The 12002-nt window shown below is 40.7% G+C and overlaps 1 protein-coding gene across 1 annotated transcript in view; it reads left to right on the top strand.

Annotated features, from left to right (window-relative positions):
• The window catches only part of STX17 (syntaxin 17), a 61738-nt gene that overhangs the window by 29221 nt on the left and 20515 nt on the right, over nt 1-12002 (top strand). Inside the window, exon 4 of the mRNA XM_058672467.1 lies at nt 9821-10046. Coding sequence (XP_058528450.1) covers nt 9821-10046 — 226 coding nt within the window. The remainder of the gene's footprint in view (nt 1-9820; nt 10047-12002) is intronic.

Here is a 12002-nt window from a genome sequence, read left to right as displayed (position 1 = left end):
ACTTGATAAAAATCACATCCCTACATAATCACTAGCTCCAGTGTTCATTTTTTTCTGTTAGGAACTCTGGGATGCTATGGTTGCCTCTTGATAGCTGGCATTTCCGATATTTTAGGTCTGGACAATAGAATTAATTTCAAAAGAAGATTCTTTTATTATTTCTTCTATCCAATGGAAGAAAAATATTTCATATGCTAGTGACATATTTTCCATTTTGTTAGTGAGTTTTTAAGGGGAGAATTCTAGTTGGTTTCTTGATAGTTGGAGATTCTTACTAATTTGGGACTACTACTTTGCTTCTTTGTGGAAAATATGAAGAAAACATTCATTTTCGTATTTGTTGGTTTGTACTATATACCACAGACCAAACAAAGCCTTGAGGATGCAACATGAAGAAATTAAGTCACAATCTGTTCTTGCAGACTTGAAAATTCAGGCAGGTGAATATCTTATCCAACAACGTGGTACCTAATATAATTATACAATAAGATCCCTGGTTAATTCTTCTCCCTTTCGAATACTTTAAATCTCTTTTGTATCCTAAAATTATCTGATCATATAGGTCAGTAAAATATTCTTTCCTAAAAATCTTTCTATTGTGAAATATAATGGTCATACTTAAAAAGCCTAAATTGTAAATATCTACCAAAATGAATTTTTTTTGAATTCTGTGAATAGTCATGCGCTGTAACTCAGATCAAGAACTAGACAGTTACCAACACCCTAGAAGTCCTTCATTGCTTCACACACTACAGTCACCTTTCCTCAGGTAAAAGTAAGGACTGTCTTGATTCCTAAACTGAATGCATCTCACCTTCTCTGTGTATTGTTATTATTAGTGTGTATACTCAAGATTACGATTTTAGTTAGCTGGGTTTTGAACATAACATAAATTAGATTAGACAGAACAAATCTTTAGTATCTGACAAGATTTGCCTGTGTTGCCCATTATTATAGTTATCTGTTTTCATTTCTGTGTATATTCCTTTCAATGAGTATACCATAGTATTTTTGTTCTATTGATGAATAGTTGGGCTATTTTCAGTTTCTGTTACAATGCTGATAGCATTCTTATATATTTTTACTGATGCATGCATACATTTCTTTTTTAAAAAATTATTTATTTTTATTTGAAAGAGTCACAGAAAGGAAGACAGAGAGAGAGATAGATCCTATATCTGCTGGTTTACCCCGCAAATGACTGGAATGGTTTGAGCTGAACCAATCTGAAGCCAGGAGCTTCTTCCAGGTCTCCCATGAGGGGACAGGAACCCAATGACCTGGACTATCCTCAGCTGCTTTCTCAGTTCATAAATAGGGAACTGGATTGGATTGGAATTGGAGCAACCAGCACTGGAACTGGTACCCATGTGGGATTCCAGCACTGCAGGTAGAGGATTAACCTGATGAGCCACCACGCTGGCCCCACATTTTTCTTTTTAAGATTTATTTATTTTAGTTGAATGACTTAGAAAGAGAGAGAGAAAAAAGGGGGAGGGGAGTGTATCTTCCAGCTGTTGGTTCACTCCCCAAATGACTGCAACGGCCAAAGCTGGGTGGGTCCAAAACTGAGAGCCAGGAACTTTTTCCAGGTTTCTTGCATGTGTGCAGGGGCCCAAGGCCTAGCGCCATCTTCTGTTGTTTTTCTGGGCCATAATAAGGGAGCTTCATCAGAAGTGGAACAGCTGGGACTTGAAACGGCTCCTGTTGGAGAGGCCAGCAGAAGAGGTGGAGGATTAGCCGCATAAGACACCATGCCTACCCTCTGTATTTCTGCCAAGTATGTTCCTAGGATAGGAATTGTTGATCCTTTTGGTATACTTATTTTTAGTTTTCATAAAGTTTTCCAAAATAGTTGTACTGGTGTTATAACTCTGCCCAAAAGTGGATGCAAGTTCCTATAGGTGAAACTTCCTCACAAATGACAGTTTTTATCATGATCAAATTTTAATTTTAGCTATTCTAGTGAGTAATTAATTTTGGCCTTAATTTACATTTTTCTGATTATTACTGACATTGAGTAACTTTATGATCAGTGCTCATTTATGGTTCTTTCCTACTTCTAGTAGATTTTTTAAGATATTGATTTGAAAGAGTTCTTTATATAGTCTGCCAATGACTCTTTTTGAAAAATATTTATGGAAACCAATGAAAACTCTGACACAACATTCCAAAATTTGTGGGACACTGCCAAAGCAGTGCTACGGGGTAAACTCATCGCAATTGGAGCTCATGTCAAGGCCCAAGAGAGGCGCCAAATACAGGAACTAAACACACACCTCCAGGAATTGGAAAAACAACAGCAGAAGAGCCCCACACACAATAGGAAACAAGAAATCATCAAAACAAGGGAGGAAATCAACCAGATAGAAATAAAAAAAACCATACACAAAATCAATGAATCAAAAAGCTGGTTTTTTGAGAAGATAAACAAGATAGACACCCCACTGGCCCGACTGACAAAGAAAAAGCAAGAGAAGGCAAGAATTAACAGCATCAAAGATGAAAAAGGCAACATAACAGACACCGCATCCATTAAGGCCATAATTAGAAATTACTACAAAGCACTGTACTCCAACAAATCAGAAGATCACCAAGAAATGGAAAAGTTCTTAGACTTCTACCACCTGCCAAAACTTAGCCCAGAGGCAACAAACGACCTGAACAAACCCATAACTGAAGTAGAGATTGAATCAGTGATTAAAGACCTCCCAACAAAGAAAAGCCCAGGCCCAGACGGCTTCACTACAGAATTCTACAAAACATTCCGAACAGAACTGACCCCAATCCTCTACAAACTCTTCAAAACAATAGAAAAAGAGGCAACCCTTCCAAACTCATTCTATGAAGCCAACATTACCTTAATCCCAAAACCAGACAGAGAACTAACAGAGAAGGAAAACTACAGACCTATCTCTTTGATGAACATTGATGCTAAGATTCTCAACAAAATCCTAGCCAACAGAATTCAAAAACACATCAGACAGATCGTTCATCCAGATCAAGTAGGATTCATCCCTGGAATGCAGGGATGGTTCAGCATTCGCAAATCCATAAATGTGATACACCACATCCAAAAACTGAAAAACAAGAATCACATGATAGTATCAATAGATGCAGAAAAAGCTTTCGACAAAATCCAACACCACTTCCTACTAAAAACCCTAACCAAGGTAGGCATAGATGGAAAAATCCACAACATAATTAAAGCCATATATGAAAAACCCAACGCCAGCATCATACTGAATGGAGAAAAGCTGGAACCCTTCCCACTGAGATCTGGAACAAGACAGGGATGTCCACTTTCTCCACTACTATTCAACATAGTCATAGAGGTCCTCGCTGAGGCCATAAGACAAGAAAAAGAAATCAGAGGAATCCAAATGGGAAACGAAGAAGTCAAACTCTCACTATATGCAGATGATATGATTCTTTATGTAGAAGAGCCAAGAGACTCAATACAGAGACTGCTAGAACTTGTACGAGAGTTTGGTAGAGTGGCAGGGTACAAAATTAATGAACAAAAATCAACAGCCATAGTGTATGCGAACAGCCCCAAGATGGAAAAAGACTTAACCAGCAAGATACCATTCAAAATAACAGAGAAAAGTATGAAATATCTGGGAATAAATCTAACCAAAAATGTAGGAGACTTATTTGAAGAAAACTACAAACTACTTAAAAAAGAAATTGAACAAGACCTCAAAAGATGGAGTAACATCCCATGCTCCTGGATAGGTAAAATCAATATCATTAAAATGTCTATACTGCCAAAAGCAATATATACATTCAACGCAATCCCAATCAAATTGCCCAAAACATTCTTCATGGAACTGGAAACAATGATCCAAAGGTTCATCTGGAAGCACAAAAAACCACGGATAGCTAGAACCATCCTGAAGAACAGGAAGTTAGCAGGGGGAATCACAGTTCCGGACCTCTGGACATACTATAGGGCAGTGGTTATCAAAACAGCGTGGTACTGGCACAAAGATAGAGAGGAAGACCAATGGAGCAGAATAGAAACACCAGAAGGAAACCCACACAGATACAGCCAAATAATCTTTGACAAAAAGACAAACGACAATCCAGGCAAATGGGAAGGTCTGTTCAATAAATGCTGTTGGGACAACTGGTTAATAGCCTGCAGAAACAAAAAAATAGATCCACATCTCTCACCATACACTAAGATCAGATCTAAATGGATAACAGATCTAAACCTACATCCAGAAACCTTCAAACTTTTGGAAGAAAATGTTGGAAACACACTGAAACACTTAGGGGTAGGCTCTCACTTCCTAAAAAAGACTCCAAATGCAGTAGAAATCGAGACCAAAATAAACAATTGGGACCTCATCAAACTAAGAAGCTTCTGTACAGCTAGAGAAACAATCAACAAAGTAAAAAGGCAACCCACAGAATGGGAGAAGATCTTCGCACACGACATAGGTGATAGAGGGCTGATCTCCAGAATATACAAAGAGCTACAAAACAACCAAAATGTCAAAACAAACAAGCCACTCAAGAAATGGGCACGGGAAATGGGCAAACACTTCACAAAGGAACAAACCCAAATGGCAAATAAACATATGAAAAAATGCTCAAGTTCCCTGGCAATAAGGGAAATCCAAATTAAAACATCAATGAGGTACCACCTAACGCCAGTAAGACTGGCCCACATGAATAAAAGCACCAACAACACTTGTTGGCGAGGTTGCGGGGAAAAGGGATCCCTACTCCACTGCTGGTGGGGCTGCAGGCTGGTACAGCCTCTATGGAAATCAGTATGGAGAATATTCAACAATTCAACATACCGAATGATCCAGCAATAGCACTCCTAGGAATATATCCAGAACGCTTGTTTTATGAGAAACCAACATGCACTCCTATGCTCATAGCAGCACAATCAGTAATTGCAAAAACATGGAAGCAACCAAAATGCCCATCAACAGAGGATTGGATAAGAAAGCTATGGTTCATCTACTCCATGGAATACTACTCAGCTATTAAAAAAAACAAAATGCAGTTCTTTGTGGCCAAATGGGCCAAACTGGAAGCCATAATGCTAAGGGAAATGAGCCAATCCCAAAAGGTTAAATACCACATGTTTGCCTTAATTTAAGATGATATGATGTTATGTATAACATGTTATGTTTTGAATGTTATATGTTGTGTATAAACTAAAATTGAAGTATAGGTGAGGTGGTCACAGAAGGTGGCTAGGAACTCGCATTTACTTTTAACATATTGGTTACTCATTACTATGTCAATTAATTCCATAATGATGTAAATTTTTGCTGATGGTATTTTGGAGCTTTCAATTGACTGGGATGATACTCTGCTGGCTCTGTCTTCAGACCAGAGAGGGTATACCTAAGAAGCCGTTGAACTTGACTGGACAATAAGATGCTGGACTCTATGTTTGGTATACGCTTGCAATGGGGGAATCTCAACTGAACTTGAGCTGTGGTTATGCAACAAGGTGGAGGAATCCACCATGGTGGGAGGGTTTGGGGAGGGGTGGGGAGAACCCAAGTATCTATGTAACTGTGTCACATAATACAATGTAATTAATGAAGTTAAATAATAAATAATTAAAAAAAAAAAAAGAAAAATATTTATTTTTATTGGAAAGGCAGATTTTATAGAGAGAAGGAGAAACAGAAAGATTTTCCATCCACTGGTTTACTCCCCAAGTGGCTGCAATGGCCAGCTCCAATGACTGTTCTTCTCGGTGTATATATTGTAATTACATGCTTTCAGTTTATCTTTTTGCTTTATTAGTAATGTCTTGATGACTAGTTCACTAATATAATATAGTTAAGATTATCAGTCTTTTTTGGTTTGGTCTTTTTTTGTAATATGTTTAAGATGTCTTTCCTGGGGCTCTGCACAGTAGCCTTGTGGCTAAAGTCCTCATCTTGCATGCGCCGGGATCCCAAATGGGTGCCGGTTCATGTCCCAGCGGCCTTGCTTCCCATCCAGCTCCCTGATTGTAGCCTGGGAAAGCTCAGAACCTAGGGGCTCTGCATCCACGTGGGAGATCTGGAAGAGGCTCTGGGCTCCTGGCTTCGGATGGACCCAGCTCCGGCCACTGTGGCTAATTGGGTAGTGACTCAGTGGATGAAAAATCTTCCTCTCTGTCTCTCTTCCTCTCTGTATGACTTTCCAATAAAGATAAAACAAATTTTTTTATATACATATAAAAAGATATCTTTCCTGTACTGGTATTATAACTCAGCGTATTAAACCATAACCTGTAGTGCCAGCATCCCAAGTGAGGACTTGTTCAAGTCCCTCCTGCTCCAGTTCTGGTGCAGCTCACTGATCATGTACCTGGAAGGCAGGCTGGCTTATGCCCCTGCCTCTCACACGGGAAATCTGAAAGACTCCTGGCTGTGGCCTGGCCCAGCTCTTGTGGTTACTTGGAGTGTGGACCCATGGATGAGAGATCTGTCTGCCTTTCTCTCTCCCTGCCCCCTCCCTCTCTTTCTCAGTAAATCTGCCTTTCAGATAAATAGATCTTTTAAAAAGAAAAGAAACATTTTCTACCTTAAAAACATGAAGATTTCTCTGTTTTAAGACAATCGCTATTTTGCTTTTTCTGTTTAGACCTATAGTTTATATTGTTGATCCTTATATATGATATGATGCGGTGTATCCAGTTTTTTTTTCTATATGAGCATTCGACTGAGCAGGCATAATGTTTGAAAATGTCACTTTGCAGTATCATGTTTGTCATAAATCAATTTGTTGTTTTTTTCTGGACTCTTATTGTGTATTGTCCATTCTCAGAGCAATCTCACCCTGTCATATTTATTATGAGTTTTTAATCAATCTTGATATCTAATAAATTTTCCTACCTTCTTCCTCATAAGTAGTTTGGTCAGTCTTAGCCTTGTACGTTGTCTTAACTGCTTTAGAATCAGCTTGTTACATCCAGCCTTGACAACATAGACGTCTTTGCAGTGTGACTCCTCCAATACATGAAGTATGTTCTTTTTGTTTATTTTTTAAAGATTTATTTTATTTTTATTTGAAAGGCAGACATACAGAGAGAAGGAGATAGAGAAAAAGATCTTCCACCCGCTGCTTCACTTCCCAAGTGGCTGCAGTTCATAGCACAAAGGGTTAAGCTTGTACTAAGAATGCCAACTTTTCATTTAGGAATGCAGGTTCAAGTCTCTGCTACTCTATTTCTGATCCTGTTTTCTGCTAATGCACCTGGGAAGACAATGGATGATGGCCCAAATGTTTGGGCCCTTCTCACCCATGTGGGAGACTTGGATGGAGTTTCTGGTTTCTGGATTCAGACTGTTCCATCCATGGTTTTCAGACGTTTGGAAAGTAAACCATTAGATTAGAGATTCTCTCCCTCATCTCCTGTCACTAGAACCTTTCACATAAAGAAACAAATCTTTTAAAAATATACATTAAAAATACTGAAATACCAAAGTCCTCATCTTGCATGCACCTGGATTCCATATGGGTGCTTCTTTGTGTCCCCAAAGCTCCACTTCCCATCCGGCTCCCTGCTTGTAGCCTGGGAAAGCAGTCTAGGACGGCCCAAAGTCTTGGGACTCTGCACCGTGTGGGACACCCAGAAGAAGCTCCTGGCTCCTGGTGGCTCAGCTCCAGCTGTTGTGGTCACTTGGGGAGTGAGTCAGTGGATGGAAGATCTTTGTCTCTCCTCCTTTCTGTAAATCTGACTTTCCAATAAAAATAATAGAAATATTAAAAAAAAAACACAAAAATTCTAAGATACTCTAGTAGGATTTGCATACAAATATATGTTTATTGTTTGTAATAACTAAAACCTAGGAACAACAAAAAGGACTGTTGATCCCCAGAGGGATAGTTGATTAAATTGTACAACTGTTCTGTGGAATATGGTGTGAGCAATGACCAGTAAGGAACTCCATGATGAACTATCAAGCTGGAGTATGAGATGAAAAATTACAATTCATTATGCAAAATCTACTCTTTGTTTTTAGAGTGAAAGCCCATATTTGTTAAGTGTGGGCAAGAGTTCCTGAGAAACATATGAAAGGATTGGGGTTAGAAACATGATGGGATTGGTGAGAAAATAATTTTTTCCTGGTTGTTTCTACATTTTTACATTTTTTAAATGAAGAGCATTTGTTAGCTAAATACACTGTTGGCATTAGAAAGTGCTTTTGGGGGCCCGGCGACGTGGCCTAGCGGCTAAAGTCCTCGCCTTGAAAGCCCCGGGATCCCATATGGGCGCCGGTTCTAATCCCGGCAGCTCCACTTCCCATCCAGCTCCCTGCTTGTGGCCTGGGAAAGCAGTCGAGGACGGCCCAATGCATTGGGACACTGCACCCACGTGGGAGACCTGGAAGAGGTTCCTGGTCCCGGCATCGGTTTGGCACGTACCGGCCCGTTGCGGCTCACTTGGGGAGTGAAACATCGGATGGAAGATCTTCCTCTCTGTCTCTCCTCCTCTCTGTATATCCGGCTTTTCAGTAATAATAAAATCTAAAAAAAAAAAAAGTGCTTTTGGAAGATGGTGTTTTTGAGGATGGGCATTTGTCTAGTGGCTAAAATGACCCGTCTCATGTTGGAGTGCCTGAGTTGATTCCCAGTGCTGGCTGGCTCTTCTACCACTTCTTGCTAATACATACTATGGCAAGAGGAGGCAGCGGGTGATGGCTCAGGTGTGTGGGAGAGCTGAGCTGAGTCCCTGCCTTGCAGCTTCAGCCACTGTCTAGCATGGGTTGTTGTAAGCTTTTTGGGGAGTGAACAAGCAGATGGGAGTAGTCTCTTCTTTCTCTTTTCTGCTTTTCCTTCCCTGTCTGCCTCCTTTCTTACCATTTTCCCTCTTTCCTCCCCTCCTTCCTTCATTCCTTCCTGTTTTTCTCCTAATCTTTCTCTGCCTCTCCCTTTCTATCAACCTCCCTCAAAATGAGTAAATAGGTCAGCTTTTAAGAAATATTTGTTTATTTTTATTGGAAAGATTCACAGAGAGAAGGAGAGACAGAAATATCTTCCTTCTGCCGACTCACTCCCCATGTGGCCATAGTAGCTGGAGAGAAACCAATCCAAAGCCAGGAGCCAGGAGCTTCTTCCAGGTCTCCCACACAGGAGCAGGATCTTGACTGTCCTCCCAGGCCACAAGCAGGGAGCTGGATGGGAAGTGGAACAGCTGGGACACAAAGTGATGCCCATATAGGATTGGATGCATGCAAGATAAAGACCTTAGCCACTAGGCTACCACTAGGCTACAATAGATCAATTTTTTTTAAGATTTATTTATTTTTATTGGAAAGGCAGATATACAGAGAGGAGGAGAGACAGAGAGGAAGATCTTCCATCTGATCATTCACTCCCCAAGCAGCCGCAACAGTTGGAGCTGAACCAATCCAAAACTAGAAGCCAGGAGCCTCTTCCGGGTCTCCCACGCGGTTGCAGGGTCCCAAGGCTTTAGGCCGTCCTCAACTGCTTGCCCAGGCTACAGGCAGGGAGCTGGATGGGAAGCGGGTCTACCAGGATTAGAACCGGCGCCCATATGGGATCCTGGGTGTTCAAGGCGAGGACTTTAGCCGCTAGGCCACGCCACCGGGCCCCAAGGCGAGAACTTTAGCCACTATGCTATTGTGCTGGGCCCAATAGATCATTTTAAAAAGGAGAATGGGTTTATACAGCCATAGACATGGGCAATCAAAAATATTTTTCCATGCTTTCTATGATAGGGAGGGAATATGTGATCATTTCCACATATAACCATCATAACAAATTGCTTCTGACAGATGCTTTGTACAGGTAGACAGTGGCATTTATGTTGTTTTTTTGTTTTTAGCAACTCCGCTCCAATATCAGGGAAATGGAGAAACTTTGTCTAAAAGTCCGTAAGGATGACCTGATACTTCTGAAGAGAATGATAGATCCAGTGAAAGAGGAAGCAGCAGCAGCAACGGCAGAATTTCTGCAACTCCATTTGGAATCTGTAGAAGAACTTAAGAAACAGTTCAGTGATGAAGAGACTTCATTACAGGCTGCTTTAACCAGATCCATGACCGTGGGCGGTAATGTATTGTATGAATTGTTCTTGATCATAGTGATATAGGTAATTAAAGCTCGCCTCCTTGTGTACATACTACAGATCGTCCGTAGATCCCCTAGGATCACCTGATGTCCAAATATGCTGAGTCTGTGGACTCCGAGTATGACTAGAAATATACATCCTGGAAATTTTGCAGGATAAATGTTCAAGGCCATGCTATGAGAAACAGCATTCTGGGACTTTAAATATCTATTTGTGTATGTATGGAAAATAAATTGTTAACGTATTTCCCAAAAAGAATTCGTCTTGGTCTGCGGAGTATTCTTCCTTCCTGTGCATGTGTGGGGGTGACCTGCTAAGGTATGCCTCTGGTTTTCTCAGGGAATGTTGAGTTTATCATCCAGTTCAGTTCTCTGAATGAAACTGACAACATTAAAAAAAAAATCTGCAATGAGGGTCATGCCATCAATCTTGTGAAGTGCTACTCTATGAAACAGCCTTGTAAGAACTGTTATTATATCTCTTCTGAGGATGTCATTGATAATTGTCAGTCTAACTATAATAATGTCTTTAATCCTGAAAATTCTTGGCTTAATACACAATAGCACTTCGGAGTAGCTGTTTTTTTTCTTTTAACCTTTTGAGTATTAAGTACAGTTATTGATAAGGTTTGCCTGTTTGAGTAGTCTGCCAGAAAGTTTAAAAGCTAATTTTTTTTTAAAGATTTATTTATTTTTATTACAAAGTCAGATATACAGAGAGGAGAGACAGAGAGGAAGATCTTCCATCCGATGATTCACTCCCCAAGTAAGCCACAACGGCCGGTGCTGCGCCAATCCTAAGCCGGGAACCAGGAACCGCCTCCTGGTCTCCCACGCAGGTGCAGGGTCCCAAAGCCCTGGGCCGTCCTCGACTGCTTTCCCAGGCCACAAGCAGGGAGCTGGATGGGAAGTGGAGCTGCTGGGATTAGAACCGGCGCTCATATGGGATCCTGGGAGTTCAAGGTGAGGACTTTAGCCGCTAGGCCACGCCGCCAGGCCCAAGATTTATTTTTTATTGCAAAGGCAGATTTATAGAGAGAAGGAGATACAGAGCGAATAATCTTTTCATCTGCTGGTTCACTCCCCAGGTGGCTGTAATGGGTGTAGCCAAGCTGATCTGATCCAAAACCAGGAGCCACAAGCTTCTTTTGGGTCTCCCACACGTGTATAGGGTCCCAAGGCTTTGGACCATCCTCAACTGCTTTCTCAGGGCAAAACAGGGAGCTGGATGGGAAGTGGAGCATTCAGGACGTGAACCGGCACCCATATGGGATCCCAGTGGTTGCAAGTCAAGCATTTAGTCAGTAGAGTATTACATCTGCCCAAAGCTAAAATTTTAACTACCACATTAATTTTTAATTATCCTGTCTTTACTTCATAATTGTATTTTTTTCTATTTCTGCTTTAATATTTAATATTTTTTATTTTTAAATTATCCTCAGTTGCTACCTTTCATGTATCATTTTAATCCACTTTTAATTATTACAATCATTTTTTTAAAAAAAAATGTATGTGCTTGGACTGGTGTTGTGGCATAGCAGGTATAGGTGTCTTCTGCAGTGCCGCCATTCATGTAAGCAGCAGTTCATGTGCCTGCTCCTCCACTTGCAGTTCAGTTCCCTGCTAATGAACCCAGGAAAGCAGTGGAACATGCCTCAAAGTGCTTAGGCCCTTGATACCCACGTGGAGACCTGGAAGAAGCTCTTAGCTCCTGGCTTCAGCCTGGCTCAAGGTTGGCTATTGTAGCTATCTTAGGAGCGAACTAGCAGATGGAAGATCTCACTCTCTCTGTTACTTTCTCTTCAAACAAACGAATTTCTGGAGACAATTTTATAATTTCAGTGTGCTATAATCATTTTGCTCTCTGGATTAACAGTGTCTAAAATGTTTTGGGGGAGAAGATGTTAGCACTCATTCCTTCCTTGAAGAGTTTTTGG

This window comes from Ochotona princeps, chromosome 14 (genome assembly GCF_030435755.1).
Source record: "Ochotona princeps isolate mOchPri1 chromosome 14, mOchPri1.hap1, whole genome shotgun sequence".
Taxonomy (NCBI): Eukaryota; Metazoa; Chordata; class Mammalia; order Lagomorpha; family Ochotonidae; genus Ochotona; species Ochotona princeps.
The sequence above is the reverse complement of the archived record's forward strand: the minus strand, read 5'-3'. Positions and strand labels throughout refer to the sequence as shown.